This window comes from Opisthocomus hoazin, chromosome 4, assembly GCF_030867145.1.
Source record: "Opisthocomus hoazin isolate bOpiHoa1 chromosome 4, bOpiHoa1.hap1, whole genome shotgun sequence".
Taxonomy (NCBI): domain Eukaryota; kingdom Metazoa; phylum Chordata; class Aves; order Opisthocomiformes; family Opisthocomidae; genus Opisthocomus; species Opisthocomus hoazin.
The window spans coordinates 50,925,841-50,946,179 of NC_134417.1; the positions used below are offsets into that span (position 1 = coordinate 50,925,841).

Consider the following 20,339-nt stretch of genomic DNA (forward strand, 5'->3'; position numbering starts at 1 on the left):
CTCCCCACGGCTGCCGGGGCCGCTCCTCACGTCCTCCCTCCTTTCCGCTTCCGCTTCCGCTCCCGCCCTGCAGCGCCCCCGCGCGGCGGCCCACAGCCCCCCCCCTCCCCGTTGCCACCCGCGGTGACGTCTCACGCGGCCGCGGCCTCTCCTACCGCTCCTCCAATTGGCCGTCGCCCCTCGCCGGCTGCCCGCCTCCGGCGCGTGATTGGCGGCCGGGCGCGGGGCCGCGGCGCGGGGGGAAGGGGAGGGCAGCCCGGGCCGGCGGCGCTTGGAGGCGGCTTTGGCGCGGATGGCGGACGGGGGCAGCGCGGTTACCAACTGAGAGCGGGACGGGGCGCGGGGGGCGAGGCGGGGGAGCGGCGCCGGGCACCGGGACGGGGCGGAGGGAGGAGGGGAAGGAGGAGCGGGCCGGGCCAGCTCCGGGTGTCGGCGGGCGGTGCGTGCGTGCGGGGGGCGGGGGCTGCGCGGGCACGGGCGTGCGGGTGCGCGCGCGCGGGGAGGGGAGGCGCGCGCGGGGGAGATTTTATTATTAATCTGTTTTCCGGGCCTTTGTGGCTGCGGGGGGGAGGGCCTGGGGGTGAGGGGAAGAGGAGCAGGCGGCGGCCGGCAGCGCTAAGGCGGCCGTTGTTGCCGCCGCTGTCGTCGCTGCCGTGAGGTGAAGGGACCGGCAGTCCCTTTAAACTGCCGGAGCCGCAGGCCCGGCCGGGCCCGCCCGCTGCCTCCCGGCCTGGAGTTTGAGCGCGGGCGGCGGAAAGGCGCTTTTGTGCGGGCCCCTGGGCTGCCCTCCCTGCCTCGGCCCTTCGCCGCCTCTCGCCCACCCCCCGGCGGGCTGTTCTCCTTCGCCTCAGCCGCGCTGCCCGGCATGAACTAGGTGGCGGGCCGAAGGGGGTGGGGAGCGCCGGGTGCCGGGGTGCCTCGGCGGGGGGTGCGTGCGGGCGTCTGTGTGCGGGCGGGCGGGCGGCTCCCGGGCCCGCGCGGCGCCTGAGGGGCCGGGGCGAAGCGCGAAGGGCGGGCGGGCCACGCTGCTCCGCTCCGCGCTGCGAGCCGCGGCGTCGGCGCCGGCCCTCTCGGTTGCCTCCTTGCGCCTTCGCTTCAGCTGAGGAGAAACGGGCAGAAAATGGCAAAGTCTGGAGGAGGAGGAGGAGGCGGCGGCGGCGGCAGCGGGGGACTGACTTGGGTGGTAAGTTGTGGGGTTGTGTTTCATCGTTTGCGCGTTTTGCCCCCTTTTTTTCTTAATATATTATTTCTTCTTGTGTCCCTTGCGTGTGTGGAAAAAGCGCGGGTTGGCTTTTAAACTAGGAAGAAGCTGACGGGTGGGGGGAAAGGGGAAGCGCCGCCGGGTCGGGGGGTCCGGGGCGCAGGGAGCGGGAGCAGACAGCCCGGGCTGCTGGGGCTTGGCTTCGGGGGTGGGGTGGGGGGGCGTTAGCAGGAGGGGAGCCCGCACCCGCGGGGGGCTCGTCCGGGTGCCCGGGACTGTAGGGAGAGGGTTTGCCTGTGAGCAAACGGGTGGGAAGGAGCCTCCTGCCTTGGCGGGGACTGGGGTGTCAGTAGGGCTGTGCTGAAGTGTCCCTGCCCTCCCCAGTGAGATGAAGGCTATCTGTCGTCCCTTAAAACTCAGTTACCGCCTCTTGATGCTAGAGCAAAGTCTTTGCGGGGTACCGAAGGGGCTGTGTGTTGATCCCAGCTGCTTTCCCAACTGTCTGAAAAGACAATACCTGAAGTTCAAAAGTTTCGGAGATGGGTAGTGATGAGGCTTGCAGAGGCATTTAGGGGCTGGAGCTGTATGCTTGCTATTGTATCTTGGAGTTAAACTTCATTATCTTCCAAAAGTTATAACTCTGTAACAGGGACAAGAAGGTGGGGTGGGGTTTTTTTTTGTTTGGTTGTTTTTTTGGTTGTTTGTGTTTTTTGTTTTTGGTTTTTGTTTTGGGTTTTTTTGTTTTGTTTTACTGATTTTCATGGATTGGCCAGAAGTAATAAGATTTGAAAGGGTGAAGTTGATAACTGACTCTAGAACTGGTGAAGCATTTCGAGCCGTTTTAAAGTCCTTTCGGAGTGTTAGCCCTGACTCGCAGTGCAGAGGGATGCTCTCCTTGTCTGTAGTAGTAGTGGATGCTCTCTGGTTTTGGTAAGACCAGAGGAAGGAGGAGCAAAGATGACCTGAAGGGCTCTGGTTCAGCCAATCAATAACTTGCCTGCCTTTCTCTTGCTCCGTGTAGAGTTCAGAAGAGGGTAACTTCTTTAATGTTTAAGCAGAATGTAGTATATCTTGACAGATGGATGGTGAGGTAGCTGCATCTTTGATCAGATGCATGTGCTTTACAGAGTTAGGAACATTTAAGAAGCCTTCTTAGAGAGAATAATAGCAAACTTGTTCTTCTATTGGGTTTTTCTACATCTTTGAGCTGTTGGAAAAGACTGTGAATAATACTACTGGGGTGAACAAATCCTGTGTATTCTGATGATGGACTATATCTGTGGTTCTAATTACTCCATTTTATATTGGTAATTCTTCTTTTCGTTTTAAAAAGCTGGCAACATGGAAAGGTATATTAAAAAATTAGCAAGTTTCTGGGTGTGCCACTTGAAATTAGACAGTGTAGATATAGGAGCAGCCTAAGTAGAGAAGCTAAAATTATTCTCCTCCCTGTAATACTGCATGATCACAGTATTTACCAACTGTGGTCTTTGGATAGCTTTTGAGAATGAAGATTTTTACAGGCTAGGTTGGATCAAGTAATTGAGAGTTTTACAGCTCGTACAGAAGTCTGCAGAATGAAGTGTGAAAATCACCGAGTAGGCATTTTTAATATAACATCTTCTTAAATGTAATGGGGATGAAAGTATGGTGAGTCAACAGTTTCCTACAACTGGAAGTAATCAAACTTTTCCTTATCTAAAAGCAGTAAAAATTAAAGGGTTTTTTTAGTCTCAGAGTAGTTGTAAGGAAGTAATTAGATTTTAGCTAAAACCGTGTTAACTTTTTTCAGAAAACAGTAGCACGTTGCTTCTTTCTCTCCAGTGCATTTTAAATGCTGAAGATAGGGCTTCTGAGCCAGTTCCTAAAGCCAAACCTGTCTGATGTCAGCTGTAGAACACTGGCCTACAGAAGAGCAATATTGTTGTGGCACGGAAATGGATGCGGCAGGGGCTAGCGATTGGTTTAGTGTGCCAGGCCGAAAAAAATGTTGGTTCAGGTCATAGTTCATGAGTAGATATTATATGTTGGCCTTGAGGATGAGAGGTAAAGAGCTAGGGACAGTAATAGTTTGAGCTTTCCAGTTTTAATCTGCTTGCCGTAGATCTGCTGAATGTGCAACTACTTGCTATTTGGTTACTAGTCTTTTTGAAACTACCTTGATTTTTTTAGACTATTTTCTAGTGTGTTGAAACCACTAAAATGCTTACATTCTGAGTAATGTGTTTTGTGTTGTTAGTGGTTTCTTTTTAATACTGTGAGTTAAACAATTGAAGCGTAACAGAAGTAAGTCTAGTTCTGAAGTTGAGGAAACATTTAAAACTTAGTGGGATGTTAATTTATGTTTCAAACTAGAAAATCCTATATACATAATCTGGTGCGCACATTTTAGTAAAGAGTTATACAGACAACTTTGGCTTTGGTTGTGGTTTAGCAGTTGTGAAAAAGGAAGGGTGCTTCATGAGGTAGAGAGTTTACCTTAGAGTGAATTTCATAATGAGAACATCACAAAAGCATCAGGTGATACCTACTTTTACTTTTAAAAGCAAGATAAATGAAATGTTCATGGAAACAAATAGCAAGTCATCTGTGTTTTCAGCTACCTATAACAGAACTTAAAGAAAAGTAACTAGCAATGGTTAGCTGGTAAATAGGCACAATTACCAGTGATGTGGATGCATGAGTATATCAGCTGAAAATGTTTATTGGGAAAATAATTTAGCATACATAACTGAAAATAAACGAAGATAACCTTCGACTTATGAAATGTACTAATTTTTTGAGGAGCATTTTTTTTCTGCTGGTTGCTGACTACTTTTTTTTTTTTTTTTTTAAATGAAGTTGCAGCTTCTCAGTCTAACAGCCTATACAAGGTGAAATTTTGACCAAGAGATTGATGTTAGTTACTTTTGGTGGGTGATTTCCAAAGGTCACCCACAAAAGTGTTAAGTTGTATTAAGATGTATGTTAGTTACAAAAACATGGATTTGTATCTAGAGGAGTTTTCAGTAGTGAAACAATGCTATTTTCTAATGCGAGAAAAACTTACTTTGAGCAAAATAAGTAATTCATATTTTCAGCCTTTCTGTGTGTTTAGGGACTACAGAAAATGAACTATCATAATGGTACAGTAATAGTATTTTTTTTTTAGTAAATGTGCCTTGTATAGTGAAAGCGAAGTCATTGCAAGTAACACTGTGGAGTGTGGTGGTTCTGATACAACAGTAATTCCCACAAAGCTGTTGAAGAGTGTTTCAAACAAGCAATACTTCATCAGTTATTTCTGTCAATGTTCTCAAGGCTTTTTCCTCGACCCTCAAGAGTTATGTGAGCCTGACAGGTGAAAGCTGAGACTCCTGATAATAATTTAAGACTTTGAACACCACTTCCATTTTCCTGCCCTTTATGAAAGGGGTAGGTTTCAGTTCTAGGAAATGCTAGCTTAAAGTGAATATATGCTAAGTGTTAACGTGACTTTTCGTAAAAAAAACCCAAATATATATAAATCTGTGTGCTCCTTGAATGGAGCAGAATGGAAATAATGTCTATTATTAGTTGATGGAAATAATGTATAGTATAATTTGGTTTATACGTGGTTTGAATCAATACTGTAGCTGTATATTGTTAAGTGAAAAGATAGCAACATTTCAGATATTTTAAATTCAGCTATTAGCACTTCTCAGCAGTTTCAAAGTTTACCTTGAAAATAACTTTTAACTTAATGCTGTCATTTTTTTAAACAAAAAGAATATATATGTAATAGAGAAGATGGGACAGCAGACTCAAAAGAAAAGAAAATGAAACAACTTCCTGCCCCAACAGATAAAGCCCTCTCCAACCGTTCTGTTAAAGGGTCCTTGTCTTTCTTTTATCATTTCATTTGAAAACAAATATTCTGAACTGTAATAAAGGGATAGCTTTCCCTTTGACTTGGCTTTTAGTAACTTGTTTCAAGAGGATTAGAACAAATATGTCTGATAGTTTCCAGTGATATGCCATAATTCCCTTGTTATGGATTCTGCACTATGGGGCTTCTAAGTTTATGGGTAACTTTTTGCATCTGACGTCTGAACAGTGTTCTCCTGCACCAAGGATCTGACCGTAGTTGCTGTATACTGAGCTTCATCCGTTAGTCTGATTCAGGAGCAGGGGCTTTTGGGCAGGAGCAAGACAGGAGTTCCCTTCTTCTGTCAGCATAGTGCTTGGAGGAGGAGTGTCGGGATATGACAGGGTGCCCGAAAATCATGGTATGCTGCTGCTCTGTCATGAGTCTATTCCTGTAAGCTGGCAGGATTCTGCCTGCCTGAAGTACAAACAGTTAAGCAAATATGACTAGTAATATGACCAAATCCTAATCAAATCTTCACTTTTTAAAAATAAGCGTACTGTCCTAGAGGTGAAACAAGTGTAAATAGCTCTTCTTTATTCTTCTCATTACTGTTTATTACCACTTTATTAGTTTCAAAAGCAGAAGTAGGTGGTTGAAGTTCCTACGCCTGAATCCTCTAGACCTCTTCAGCTGCCTTTCTAAACCCAGGTTAAAGCTCAGAATTAGCTTTCGCTTCTTTCGATTTCTTTATCTGGATCAGCCCTTCTGTTTCTTTGGTGGCTGAAGCCAGGCCTCGAACACAGTTGTCATCAACTGTTAGTTACTGTCTTATCTTTCCTGTGCTATACTGGGGGGGGGCAAGGGGAAGTTTCACTTTGTTGCTGAGTCTTGTTTTGGTCCTCCTGTCTTGCTTTTTATAAGTATCTGTCTTTTCTTTTGCTATGATGTTGACCAGAGAGCTGCATTTTTTTTGTCCATTGTGTGCCCTCACTTTCCCCCTCACACCCCCCCTCCCCCCCTTTTTTTTTCCTACTGTTGTGCAATGAAAGATAGGTCAGACCTGAAATAGGTCACCCAGTATGTTACTATTTACTTTTATTAGACATAATGCATTTTATAGGGTTTGGAGCTAGGTAGTATTATCAACAGTTGAGGGGAAGCAACATTCCCTCGTGCTGTTGTACAATTACTGATTCTGGTGCCCTTAGAGAAGCAGTGTTGCAAAGAGATGTGATGACTCCCCTGAATGTTCTAGCACTAGAGGGAACGTTTGTGGCTCAGTTTGGCGAGTCAGACACGATAGTTCTGAAGAGGGATTCATTAGATGCTATGGCTTGCCTGCCAAAAGAAAGTTGTTACCTCTTATCCTCTATCCTCTACACCACCATCCAGGGAAATACTTTTGTTGTCTTCTTACTGGTCCAGTCTTCTGCTTGTTAGAGACCTGAATAATGCAGGGTCAAAGAAGTGATAAAGATGATATCAGGTAGAGGCTTGGTGATGGAACAAGATCGGGGCTACCTCTTTGACTGCAACTGAGCCAGTCTTGCAGCTTAATAACATGTGTCTTCACCCTGTGTATTCTGAGCTGGGAGGAAAACTTGTTCTAGTGTGGGTGAAAGAATGCTGAATGCGTGGAAGGGGGGGCCTAAATTGTAATAAACTCTAGGAAGGAATGTATATCTTGCGGGGGAGGGGATTGATTTAGAGAAATACAAGGGGGATTATTTTAGGTGTTTGGTGGGAAAGGTGTACATTCAAGCACGTGTCCTCTGTTAATGTTCTGTCTAGATTTGTGTGTGTATACGTTTAATTTCTAAGCTACCTGTGCTAAGCTATTACCTATGCTTGTTTCCTGAGGTTAAATAAGGAATTATTGCATTTGGACAAATAAAGTAACCTTTTCAAATAAAAGAGTATCTAAGTAGTCTAAGGTAGGCTGTTTAGGTTTTTAAAAAAATCTTGTTTAAATCTATTATTTTATTTTCATAGACTTTATTTTCCAGAAGTAGATTTTTACCTTGCCTGTAAGCTGTCTTGTGCCTACGTGCAAAAGCAGTCTTCCAATGCATGTTTATGTTTCAATTAATTAAAAGGAGCACGTGTGATTTATAGCTGATGGATATAAGTGGTTCTATCCCTGGGAGAGGATTTATTATATATATTACAGATCATATAGAGAGAACCTGGAAATAAAAACTGGTACAGAAAACTTAATTTTCCTCATTTAAAATAGTAAATTTCTTGCAAGTCACTCACAAAGAAAGCATTATTCTGCACTATATGAGTGGTTTGAAAGTTTTCAAAAGCAGGTTGAGCAAAAATATCTAGTTCTAAATGTGTATAAGTGTGTGAAGAAACCTGTTTTGAAAATTGTAAGCTTGGAGACGTAGTTGTGTCTTCTCAAGTACATGTGGTGAAACCCAGGTATTTTGGAAAAAATGTATTTTAATGCTAATATCCCAAATTTAAAGTGAATATTAAGTCAAGGCATGTAAAATGTTTTTACAGAACTTTGAAAATAAATACTAAAATTTCAAATATAATTTAAGTTCTAGGAACCAGCAAAGGTGTCAAGATTAAACATACCGATTGTTTGTTGCTTTTATAAACATACGAAAAAGGTGTTTCTCAGTAGCAAAGTGATAGACCAGATCTTAGTAATTTTTGTTCAAAAAAATATTTCCATGCCATTTTCTTCAAGTAGTTCAGTAATGAGTACTCAAAAGGCTGATGTGAAAAGCAGGAAAAGATTCCTCCCCTCCCCAGTAAAAGAGGATCAGATCTGCTAGTTTTAAAACTTCAGTGTGATTGCAAGTGATTTTACTCTTGTGAACTGAGTCCTTTTAAGTCATGTTTTGAAGTGCATGTTGTTAAACGTTTTCTAAGATACCAGCTCATCTAGTTTCATTTAATAAAGCTATTTTAAGATGCTGTCTGCATCTTAATGCAATTCCAATTTAGATATAAATACAGTTTGACACTGAAGGTAAATTATAGTACTTCTAATTTTTTATTTTGTTAAAATGACAAGTCTGTATATTTGTTACACTGTACACATCTAAGCAATTCTGTTTCTGTTTTTTTTCCGCAAGTACGAACATGTTTGAAAGGTTCAGATCTAAACATCAAATCTATATTTCCCTTTGTTGACCGTAATTTAGAAAGCTACCTTAAAGGGGGGAAAAAAAATGTGTAAAAGGATTAAATTGCTTAATGTACTGTGTGTGTTTTTCCTGAGGTAGAATTGCAATTGAGATATTAAGTACCCCTCCTTTCATGGATGCTGTGTGTCTTGAAGAGGTACTGATTTCTTTTACTGTGGTGTTTTTGTTTTTTTGTTTTTTTAGTGATTGGGTCAGCCTAGTTAGACTGAGGCTTTCTGTTACTTCTTTAAGACATTGAACAGGTGTATGAAAAACTGGACGAATGTCTGCCTTAGTGAGGTGCCAAAAACTCACACACCAGCTTTCTCAATCTGCAAAGGAATCTTCAAGGAGAGAGCAAGGAACAATATTTTCTCGTCGTGACAAAATCGCAGGACCTGTAAGATAACATTGAAAAGTTATTTTCTTATAAATCAAAAGAAGCCAAGATAAAATAAGAAAAGAGAAAAAAAGCTCTTCAACCAGATAACTTGATATGTGATGTTTCTATGTGAGCAGTTAGAATTGTGGGGTCAGCCCCTAAGCAGAACACCTTTACCTATGAGAAACTGGTAGTGTGAGCTTCACTGGAGATATTGGAAAGCAGCTGCCCAATCTCTGGTAGCTCTGGGGTATTTTGACGGTTTAGAGAAGATAGTGTAGTAGTGTGTGAACATTTCAGTCTTGTGTTTATTTCCTTGGTAGTTGTGTACCATGATATAAAGATACAAGAATGGCAAGGTGTCTGGGGAAAAATAACACCATCTTAGACCAGCTGATGCAGAGTTCTACTGTGTGCAGTCATTCAGGGTATTGCCTCCGTGCATCACCACAGAGCTCTGGGTTGGCTGAGGTAGTGTTTTTTTTGTCACACACTGTTTTGTGATCCTAACTTAAAGTCTTTTCCACCACTGTTGTATTACAGTATTGTCATGAAAACTTTGAAATATTATGCCATCATCTTGGAGTAAAATGGAGGCAGGTTGCTTGGAGGAAAGCAGTTGCAAGAAGTGAGGCAGTTAATTCTATTTTGTTATTAAGCAGACCTGGGAGAGGATTTTTCTGAAATGCACAAATAAGACACTGTATAAGCATGTGAGGAATCTGCTGAGGGGGAAACTCCTTACCTGAGTTTGCTGGTGGAGAGGGAGGGATGTGGTCCAGATACTTGAGAGAAAGCAGACCTGAAGTTGTATCATATTAATCTGCCCTTCCTGATACTAGTTAAGTCTTTCAGAATATGCCATGTAGACTTTCTTCTTTGCCAGCTGAGCGATCAACACACATCAGGTAGTAGAAAGATCATGAAAATGCTGAACTGAACGATTTAAAAATTAATCTCAAAGTATATTTGAAATTATTTGATGAGTCTTTTGTATGGTACCTTTTTATGGAGAGGTGAATTCTTCTGCCTGACAAGATGCAATGCTTAACTGCAAATTAAAGGGTAGAGTTTTGATGATCTTCAAGATTGTCAGTTTTTTTAATGAGAAATCCTGGAAGCCTTTTCATAATTACTTCTGTGGGAATGTTGTTGTTGGAGGATATTGTGTTTTAGGAAGGGGGAGTTTTAAAACAGTGCTCAGGGTTTTTTGACTCGTTACTGCCTCTGTTTTCCTCCTTCTGAATTGCTGTAAATATCTGGAACACCAAACCTGTATTCCTTTCTCATGGAGTTTACTGCAGGATCGAGACTAGAATATATAGTATATTTATGAAACTTATAAAACAATTCAAGATTTGTAAAATCTCCAGAGGAACAGTAGATGTTGCATAGTAGGAGTTGAGCGATTAAACTCAAGCTACTCTTTTTTTTTTTTTTTTCTTTTTAAAAAGACCACTGGATTCATGTTTACTTTGATGTGACAAAAAAGAATAGATTTTGAAAGTTAAGAGTGCCAGAAGATGTGGCTGTGTTAGCATAGGTACTTCTAAGAATAAAAAAGCAGATGCATATGTTATTGTGGAACAAGCTGCCATATTTGAGAGGAAGTAACGTGATGGTTTTTCATAAACTTTTTGAGTTTGTTCTATGTTTAGGACAGTTTTTTTAAAAAAGAAAAAACCTCATTAATTTCCTTTTATGTGGTACCTTGTGTTAAGTAAATATGTTGCTCCTCTTTTGAAGATTCTAGGGAGCAGACTTTTAATGGTTAGTACTAATCGTACTGTGTTCCTTTTCAGGGCACCACATAAGTTATGAAGTACAAAATCCTCAACGATCATAGTCAAGGTGTTTAGTATGTCAATGCAAGGTAGATGTGCAAATAGCATAAAGGTACACAAATGCTAATATACTGATAGCTGTTACATTCATGAGAGTTCGAAAACATGATTCTGTAGTACAGTGGAGAATTGCTTCCTATTGAAGAGTGCAGTTGGAGAAGTAACCTCCAAGTGATGTTAGTCTTCCCTCTATCACTAACATAACATTACTAGTAATGCTGAAGCTAGCTAGAGAAGACTGAACTTTGGGTGTTGTGTAGAATAAAAACTTCACATGTGGGTTCAGTCACTACTTCCAGTGTATCACAGCTTGACTTTTCTTCCATGTTACTATGCCAGTTAACACGAGCTGAAAAACTAGCCTGTTTGATTTCCTTGCTCTTTGTATTGTCTTGCAGCATGAATGTCTTGAATGTGGTCTTACTCACGCCTGAAGCTTTTTCTACAGTTATTTTCTACAGAAAGAATTTCAAAGATTTTGTTCGTCAGAAGGATCTATCAGGTTGTGTTGTTCCCTTTCAAAGTAATCTTTGCAATTGGGAAATGTGAATGTGCTGTGAAATGTGAATGTGCAGAGAGTCTAGAATGCTTTCACAGCACTCAAACTGGTGATGCAGTAAAGCATTAAAAGGGGTAAGGGTATGGGAAACACTGAGTTATAAAGAGGTGCTACCAGATGCTGATAACCGAAAGTTCTGATGTCAGTACCTCTAACTTTCCCATTTTTTGGCTAGTGGAGGGCTTGTGTACGAGTTGGCTGATGAAACAGTGGGCCAAACACAGTTGGTCGTTCAGTGACCAAACAACTTCATTCGGTGGTCCTGAGCATCGCAGTTCTAGGAATCGGTAGGAAAAATGTCGTAAATTGTCTTAAATTTTAACATGAATAAACTCCTTTTCCGTGAGAGTCAGGGTTTTTTTCATAGAATCCTAGGTTGGAAAAGACCTCTAAAATCATCAAGTCCAACCATCCACCCAACAACACCATGCCTACTACATGATATCCCAAAATGCCACATCTACACATTTTTTGAACACCTCCAGGAATGGTGACTCAGCCACCTCCCTGGGCAGCCTGTGCCAATGTCTGACCACTCCTTCAGTAAAGAAACTTTTCCTAATATCCAATCTAAACCTCCCCTGATGTAACTTAAGGCCATTGCCTCTCGTCCTATCACTAGTTACCTGGGAGAAGAGACCAACACCTGCCTCACTACAAACTGCTTTCAAGTAGTTCTAGAGAGCGACAGGGTCCCTCCTCAGCCTCCTCTTCTCCGGACTAAACAGCCCCAGCTCCCTCAGCAGCTCCTTGTAAGACTTGTTCTCCAGACCCCTCACCAGCCTCATTGCTCTTCTCTGGACATGCTCCAGCGCCTCAATGTCCTCCTTGTAGTGAGGGGTCCAAAACTGAACACAGTACTCCAGGTGCGGCCTCCCCAGTGCTGAGTACAGGGGCACGACCCCCTATCTACTCCTGCTGGCCACACTATTCCTGATCCAAGCCAGGATGCCATTGGCCTTCTTGGCCACCTGGGCACACTGCTGGCTCCTGTTCAGCCGGCTGTCGACCAACACTCCCAGGTCCTTTTCCGTTGGGCAGCTTTCCAGCCACTCCTCCCCAATCATGTAGCGTTGCATGGGGTTGTTGTGACCAAAGTGCAGGACCTGGCCCTTGGCCTTGTTGAACCTCATGCAGCTGGCCTCGGCCCATCGATCCAGCCTTTCCGGATCCCTCTGCAGAGCCTTCCTACCCTCAAGCAGATCGACACTCCTGCCCAGCTTGGTGTCATCTGCAAAATGTGATGTCCTTGTCTCTACATTTTAGCTGGAAAAACAGATTCTTAAAAGATTAAGTTCATACCAAAGAATCCATGGATGTACTTTTTGATACTGGGTGAACAATATAAAAATTTAGTATTGGCATAGAACTTGTCAGTGGATAGACAACTATTAAGATTTCAGACCCTTAAAAAATTTAACAGTAAAATTCAGTTAAATTGTCATTATGCCTGGGCAAATGTTAGACACCTGCTTTTAAAGAAAATAGTAAAGATCAGGATCTACTGCTGATTGTATCCAAACCTGTGCCAAATAAAGCAGAACTGTTGCTGTAGTAACTTAATATAAGTATAAGGGAATTCATATTTAAAACAATATAAATAATTTTCTGGTCAGAAGTAATTATATTGAGCATATATATTTTCACAAAAGTGGTATTCTTCACTTCTCAAAAGTCTTGTGGAGAAAGCAAATACATAAATTTTCATTTAAATCTAGTGTGCTACTATATTGTGCATTAATAGTCCTGAAACAAGAATGTGGTGCTTTTGTTTTGTTTAGCTATTTAACAGGAAGATGAAGCTATGTAATTCCAAGAAAGTTATTTCATGGTGCAACTAAGCAATCTAATGCTAAGTATAGTTTTTTAACTTTATTATTCTAGCTGTATGTTTCTACTCTTTTATTGCACTAGTACTTGTCTGATTCTCTAGCAAGCTTGTTCAGGAAAATGAGAACTGATTGCTTCTAGTTGATAAAAAATGGGGGGAAGGCTCCGTTTGGTCTTTGAACTGCCTTATTGTGAGGTTGGTTTGATTCCGTAATGTGGAGCAGAGAAACAAAGAAGGAGGGAAGGCAGAAGGAACTTTTCCCTTTTGGCAGTAATTAACTGCTGTGTTTTTCTGTTACAGGGAAATCTGACCATCCTCAAGCTATTCTATAACTGAATCATCAAACAATAAAACTCTATATAATGTGATGCTTTCAGAGTCCAGAGCAAATTGTCCAAGCCAGGAGAGAAAAAATTTAGGGATTTGAAATAAACATGTTGGTCTTGCAAGAGTGAGACTAGTTCTGGATGCATTTACTGGGAACTCCTTCCTATGATCAGCTTTGGGGATGATACAATAGAGAGATTTAGTTCATGCCACTAACGGTATGCAGTAGTGTATGGAAATTTGCTGTGGTAAGAGCCAGCTGTTACTTTTGTGTGTTTTTGTCTTGGCAGGAGAACCAAACCTTTTGTTAAACACAGCAGGAGTGTGGTTTGTGTTGAAACTCCCTCCAGTTTTGTTTTCATGGTGGGAGGTAGACTAAGCCAGAGTTTTCTTTGGGAAAATTGCAAGATGTCTAGGTAACAATGTATTCATTGTCTATTTTTCTAAGGCAAGAAGAGGTCACTATGATCCAACATATGACACCACAGTACAGTCAAGTATATGTTATCCATAGAACTATCTAGTAATTACCATATTGTACCTATAAACTTTTTTGAGGTATAGCATATCTTCCTCAGAAGAGGTAGTTTTGTTTTGAACTATAAGTGGTAGAAAATCTACCACATCCCTGGATTTCATTACTTAATTAACCTCCCTAGGTTTTACAGCTTAATTAAGCTCAAAATTTACTGTCATGTCCCACTAAAGGTACTTATCCTACACTTTATTTAAGTGAATGTAGGACAAGTGCCATGTGCTTTTTCTGAATTCTAATGTCCCAGGGCTGCGTTTGCCTTTCAGGAGAACAATTGTTCCTGTAGTAGTTGTAGGAGGTTAAAGCAGACAAGACAAAGCCAAAATAGAGGTAACTTCTTGTTCACATACTAATCTCTTCTCTGTTTGTTTATGCTTGTCTGCCAATCTAGAAAATTATCCCTCTTTGGTCACCTAATATGGGGAAGAAAGAATGGTCAGACTAAAGAAAAACAGCTTTTGGGTTGTGGTGGTTTTTTTTTGTTTTGTTTAGGTGGTTTTTTTTGTTATTTGGGATATTTTACAGTTTGGAGGAGAAGATGACAGTGGCCGATACAGGATTAAGTCTTTGTAAGTGGGGAGAGACATTAACATTTTTTCAGGATTTTCAGCTTCTTGCAACAATGTGAAATTCAGCTACTTCAATAAAAATAAAGCTTCCACTTAAAGTAAGGAGTCAGACTAAAGGTGTACGTTCCACTTAAGGCAACAGTGAAAATGGTGATGATGAAATCTACGTTCTTTGTTGTGGCTTTACATTTTATTCTCTATTTAGATAGGAACAGCTTTTCTCTGGGGCTGCCAAACTGTCCAGATTGAATGTGTATTAAGATTTAGCATGCTGAAGTACAGCTGTTTGCAGCGTAAGTAACCAAACTCAGCATGGTGACTCAACATGATTTCAAAACAGAAAGGAAGATGACACAACCCAGTTTTCATCAAAAAAAATAAAAGGCACTAAAAATCTGACATAGTATGGATGTCATGTGTAGTCTGTTATATGCAGAAATTTCGGTGGTGGGGGCTGTAAGAAGAAAAAAATGCAAAATGTGAAGCAAGAAGATGCCAAAACCAAATGTGTGAGTTCTTAGATTGAAGGTAGACAGTAAAAGTCTTGTGCCAAACTGTCATCTGTTAAAAGCTGCTGGGGTTCTGACTCTGGTGATGGTGAAAGGGAGGAATAACTACAGCTTTTACACAGTAATAGGTAAGTTTATAGCAAAAACAACTGCAAAGAGAAACTGCAATCATACTAGAGAAAGCAGTTACTGTAATAAAATGTGGTTGTGATAGCATGCACAATAGTCAATGCAATAAATTGAGCAGCAACTGCTATCAACTTGAGAATCAGTTGGTTTTTCCATGCAGTTACCACTATGCTGTGTTTGAGAGGGTCTAAGATGCCCATTACATCTGAGGGCACAGTATGAAATGTAACTGCATGTCTATAATGAAGGATGCACAGCGCAATAGATTATAACATTCCAAACTACTTAAGGATGGTCATCGTGCTGACTTACATGTTATGTGGATGTGTATATTTGTCATCGGTCTGGAGGGTTAGAAAGTCTGAAAGGCTGTCAAGAACCTGTGAAGTCTTGAATGTAAGAATCACAGAATGGTAGGGGTTGGAAGGGGCCTCTGTGGGTCTTCTAGTCCAACCCCACTGCTGAAGCAGGGTCACCTAGAGCAGGCCGCACAGGACCTTGTCTAGGTGAGTCTTGAATATCTCCAGAGAAGGAGACTCCACAACCTCCCTGGGCAGCCTGTTCCAGTGCTCCGTCGCCCTCGGAGTGAGGGTCAGCCAGTGCATGGACAGCACGTGATCAGCAACCTTATTGGCTGACCTGGCACATGATATGGCTACGGATTGGACAGAAGTAGAATAGAGAACCTCACGCAAATAGCTGCCTTCTTGGGATAGAAAGTTCCCAGGAACTAACGTCTGGGTAAAGATGTATAAAGCACTGCTTGCAAAATAAACTTGGTTTCACTTGCACCACAAGCTGAGTCCGTACCATCATATGGCCACAATGCTCCAGTCCCCTCAGCATCCTTGTAGCCCTCCGCTGGACTCTCTCCAGCAGCTCCTCATCTTTTTTGAACTGGGGAACCCTAGAACTGGACACAGTACTCCAGATGGGGCCTCCCTAGGGCAGAGTAGAGGGGGAGGACAACCTCCCTGGACCTGCTGGCCACCCTCTTCTTAATGCAGCCCAGGATCCCACTGGCCTTCTTGGCAACCAGGGCACACTGCTGGCTCATGGTTAACCTGTCATCCACCAGCACACCCAGGTCCCTTTCCGCAGGGCTGCTTTCCAGCAGGTCTGCCCAAGCCTGTACTGGTGCATGGGGTCAGAAGAATGTAGGGAAAGCCAAACACTATAGGAAAAAAAAATTTGCAACATTAAGATTGCAAAGCAGACCCTGAAAATTGGGTAACCTGTTCACAAGCAAACAAAACCCAGACTGACTGTGAAGCAGAAGACTTAAGCCCTTTGTGACTCTTGGTTAATTCTCTGTAGGGGTTTTCTCATGAAATAACAGCTGGTGCTGTTTTGAGAAATGGTATTTGAGCTCTGACAATATGAAGATCTTTCATACAGGACAGAATACAAGAAGACATTCTTGAGAAAATTCCTAAATATACGGAAGAGATTGTCAGTTTAACAACACTTCAGTTTAATGCTTGCTGAGTTAAAAAAAGGGGGGACAGGGGGCTTTCCTAATATAATTATTTGTAGTTAAGTAATAGAAACTCAGCAGATGAAAGCATTTTTAATTTGTTTTTTTGAAGTTAACAAGGAAAACAATGGAAAGATTGTGGAGGAAGTTTGTGTCCATACATTTCTATGTCGTGGATTTGGTGATGAAGATTTTCTTTTTCGGGATGAGTTCTAAACATCACTTGAACTCCAAAAATATCCATTCAAGATGGAGATGCAGGGATTCAGAGCTGGTCTTCTCTTTCAGAGTACAGCACAGCCTAGAAAACTTGGTCTGGGAAACTGCAGTTCTGCGGACTTCTGGTGCTTGCATGCCTGCATAATAACATTAGTTTATGTAGTTGAACAGTTTCTGGATTTTGTTTATATGCTTGTGTTTCAATAGTGTGTAGGAATTTCTGTAAGATGAGTATTTTTTTGTAGACAGAATGTATACTGTACTTGGAGGGTTGTACAAATAAAATCTGTCCTGTTCTATGACTTAAATGATTAAGTGGAGCGTACTGAAAAGGTGTTTGTGATGTCTTAATAAAAACTACAGAATTAAAGTTCTTTAAGACTACTTTTTTCTTTTTTTAGTAATCACTGACCAGGAAGAAAAAATATTATGCTGATCTTTTGTGTGTTTTTTCCCCTCTTAATACATAATCATGCTAATTAGTGTGTGATAAAAGATAATAGATGTAGCTGTCACAGGGAGTAAATAGAAAATACTTACCACGACTGAATTAAAGTAAATTCACTGTTCCCCAAGAAGTGACATTTCTGCAAGACCTGCTCTTTTTAGGCAGCAACGTTTGTCTAGGTGTGACCTCTGTTGTCTGTCAACATCACAACAACCTGTTGGTAGCATCTCAACAGAAGTAAATTTGGTACTCTGTACATTTCTTACTGGTAAGCTGTAAAGTATAAGCTCCTCCAAGCTGTTAGTGAGACTTTAACTGGAAAACAGAAATGAGTTTCTGAGTGTTGTATTAAAGGCAGTGGCTTGTAGGAATCCTTTCCCAATAATTCTGTTCTGTAGCATTTTTTCCCAATCTAGGGGTACTCATTCAGTCACAATACAATTGACTTTTTTTTAATCTCCTGACTTCTGCAAGCATGTTGGGGGACAAGCAGAGCTATTGGAGATAGGAAAATTGTGGCCTAAATTTGTTAGGCTAAAATCTGGGTTCTTATTCTGTGTTAATGGGTTAATGAGTTGTGATGCATAGTTAGACCTTAGTCCTCAGATGCTGTAGAAGTAGAAGCATTTTAGAGAGCTGTCTCAGAACAACCGTAAGAGTACAATACAGATGTACATGACAACTGAAAAATGGGCATGTGGTAACTGACCATCATGTACTTTGCTGATGGTAAAAACCTCTTGAAGCCTAAGAAGTGGGAGAAAATGGAAGAGAACAAGATTCTGGTGGTCCTTACACCTGTAATTCTTTTGCTTTCTGTATGAATTGCATTTCTTCTTTTCCCTTCTTTCAACACCTACTTCATCTGAGAAATAATATTTTCTTTTCCTGCTAATCGCTGGTCCCTTTAGAACAAATGAACATAGTAAAGTGGTGCTAACACAGCTATGGAGTGAAGAATAGCTCCTGTGAGGTATGATGTCAAAGATGATCATGAAGTAAAACCAGTAAGGTCAGAAATATATATATTTATTTATTTATATACACATGCAGTGAAGCTCCTTGGAAGCCTGGACATCATTCACAGAACTGATTCAATGAAATAAAATTTATGTTGCAACTATTGGCAATGCTTCTTTAGTGACATTTCTCATTCCTCTTCTTCCATATGTCAGTTTAATGTATCTGTTTGCAAAGTTCTGTTTCTTTTCTGCTTGCTTAGCTGCTACATGGCTAATCTTTTTAGGGTTGTGGTCATGGGGTTGTCACAGTTTAAGACCAAATGACAGTGTGGAGACTAAATGAACTCAGATACCAAACTACTTTAATCACACATGCATGCAATTTTGGAGCTTCCCTGTTTGGTGGGAGATGTGATGTGCTCCAGAAGAGAAGTCATGAGAGTTAGTGTTGTGGTTCCAACTCTGTTGCATGTAATCCTGGTGCAGGGTTGTGGGGTCCACTGGGTTCTTTCCCCCTCTTATTTGGATGCTGTCAGTTACAGGACTGGGTAGGAGAGAATGTTTGATTCTCATTTGGCCTGTTCAGGTTTACTCAGGGCCAAACAATTGGCTGTTGTCATTACTGACTGGCACACTGTCTGTTTGTCTCAAAGGTTCTTGAAGTATCCGTAAATAAACTAGAAAAATGTGGACTCTAAATCTAGAAGAGAATGGTAATCTCCCTTGTTCCAAATAGAATGAAATGCTTTATTCCTGTGCCTGCTGGGGGGCGTGGAGCATCAAAGCTTAAGTAGTAGAAGCTGGAGAAGACAAATTAGAATATGGGGAGAATTGTCCATGTTAATTGTGTGCTATAGATTGGTGTTTGGCTCTTTGAATCTGCTGAAGTTGGTTGGGCGAGTTCAGTATCCTTTGCTCCTTGTTCCTATATGCTTATATGCTTTCTTACCCTTTCAGTCTCAGGCTGCAACAAGGGCTAAACTGAGAGCGAGCTGATGATACTTTCTTCTGGCTGAGAAATTTACGTGGTCACTGGTTAATCCAGGACTGGAGTTTAGCCTGTTTTTACTTTATACTGAGATTTACTGGAAATAGCTAAATAGGAGTAAAATATTTACCTGAGTGGGGAGTGCGTTTTGTCCTCATTATTTGTCTGTTGATGGCTTTTATTGGTCATGTAATACCTGCTTCAAAGTTGGTGTCCTGGGTTTGGCCAGGACAGGGTTAATTTTCACCGGACTCCAGGAAGGGGCACAGCCGGGGGGTGGGGGCTGACCCCACCTGGCCAAACAGAGCCCGGTATTCCATACCATGTGACGTCACGCTGGGTTCCGGGGCGGGGGGGGCGCGGCGCGGCGGGAACTCGCTCGTGGCTTGGGGGGACGCGGCGCCGGTGCTGTTCGGGAGAGCGGCTGTCTGGGTCGTATGGTTCGTTGTTGTGTTTTTCTCCTTATCTGTATCGTTGTTGTTCCTGTTTCCCTCTGTTTGCTGTTCTGTTAAACTGCCCTTATCCCGACCCACCAGTTTCTGCCTCTTTCTTTTCATTCTCCTCCGCAGGCCGGCAGGGGGAGGGGCGGCCGCGTGGCGCTTTTGTTGCTGGTGGCAGCTGAAACCAAAACATTAAATTTGGCGCCCAGACGTGGAGCGGGGATAATGGCAGGGCTGAGCAGCGGGTATTAAAACTGCTTTCATAGATTTTGTTAAAATTTATTATACGCATTTACTGTGTTAAAGTCGCCGGTAAAAATGTTTCTGACTTTGATCAAATATCTCTGCTACGTAAATCCTTACTTGCTGTACGTGTTTGCCGCCGTGCTGTTTGTTACCTCGGGAAAGAAGATCAGGATGATGATTTTGCTGTACTGTATGATATCGACTTATGATATGATAACATCACTGTGCATGAAATTAGTCTTGTATTTGCATGCGGCACTGCGGTCATTTCCGTACCTCGGATCCTATGTCTTAGAATTTGTTAGTAATCAAACCCAATCTGTGGGGAAAACCGGAGGGGATACCTTCCCCCACTCTTTCGCCCCCCTTCTCTCCCTCAGGCTGGTCCTAACGGCTTTTGAGAATTTCGAGTACCCGTGGGATGCTCAGGCCAGCACTCTCCTTTTGTTCTGCCTCCTGAATGGGCTTCAGCTTTTGTTTAGGGTTAAACAAGTCGTTAAGAACATCCTGCAGAGACCTGCCCCGGGGCCAGATAGCTGTGAGTGGCTGGGTGTGTGGGACAGCATGGGCAAGTACCTAGAGCAGTGGGCACCTGCGGTGTGTTTTAAACTCACCCCTGAACAAATACAGAATCCGGACAATCTGGTAAAATATCTGAAAAAAGTGTGCTGCCACCCTGGGAACTGGAGAGAGACACA

At 42.2% G+C, this 20,339-nt stretch overlaps 1 protein-coding gene across 2 annotated transcripts in view; it reads left to right on the plus strand.

Annotated features, from left to right (window-relative positions):
* The first annotated feature begins 987 nt into the window (after positions 1–987).
* TOP2B (DNA topoisomerase II beta) overlaps positions 988–20,339 on the plus strand; it is a 76,807-nt gene continuing 57,455 nt past the window's right edge. For both annotated transcript variants that reach the window (XM_075418993.1, XM_075418994.1), the window contains exon 1: positions 988–1,183. In XM_075418993.1, the coding sequence (XP_075275108.1) occupies positions 1,121–1,183 (63 nt within the window). In that variant the 5' untranslated portion in view covers positions 988–1,120. The remainder of the gene's footprint in view (positions 1,184–20,339) is intronic.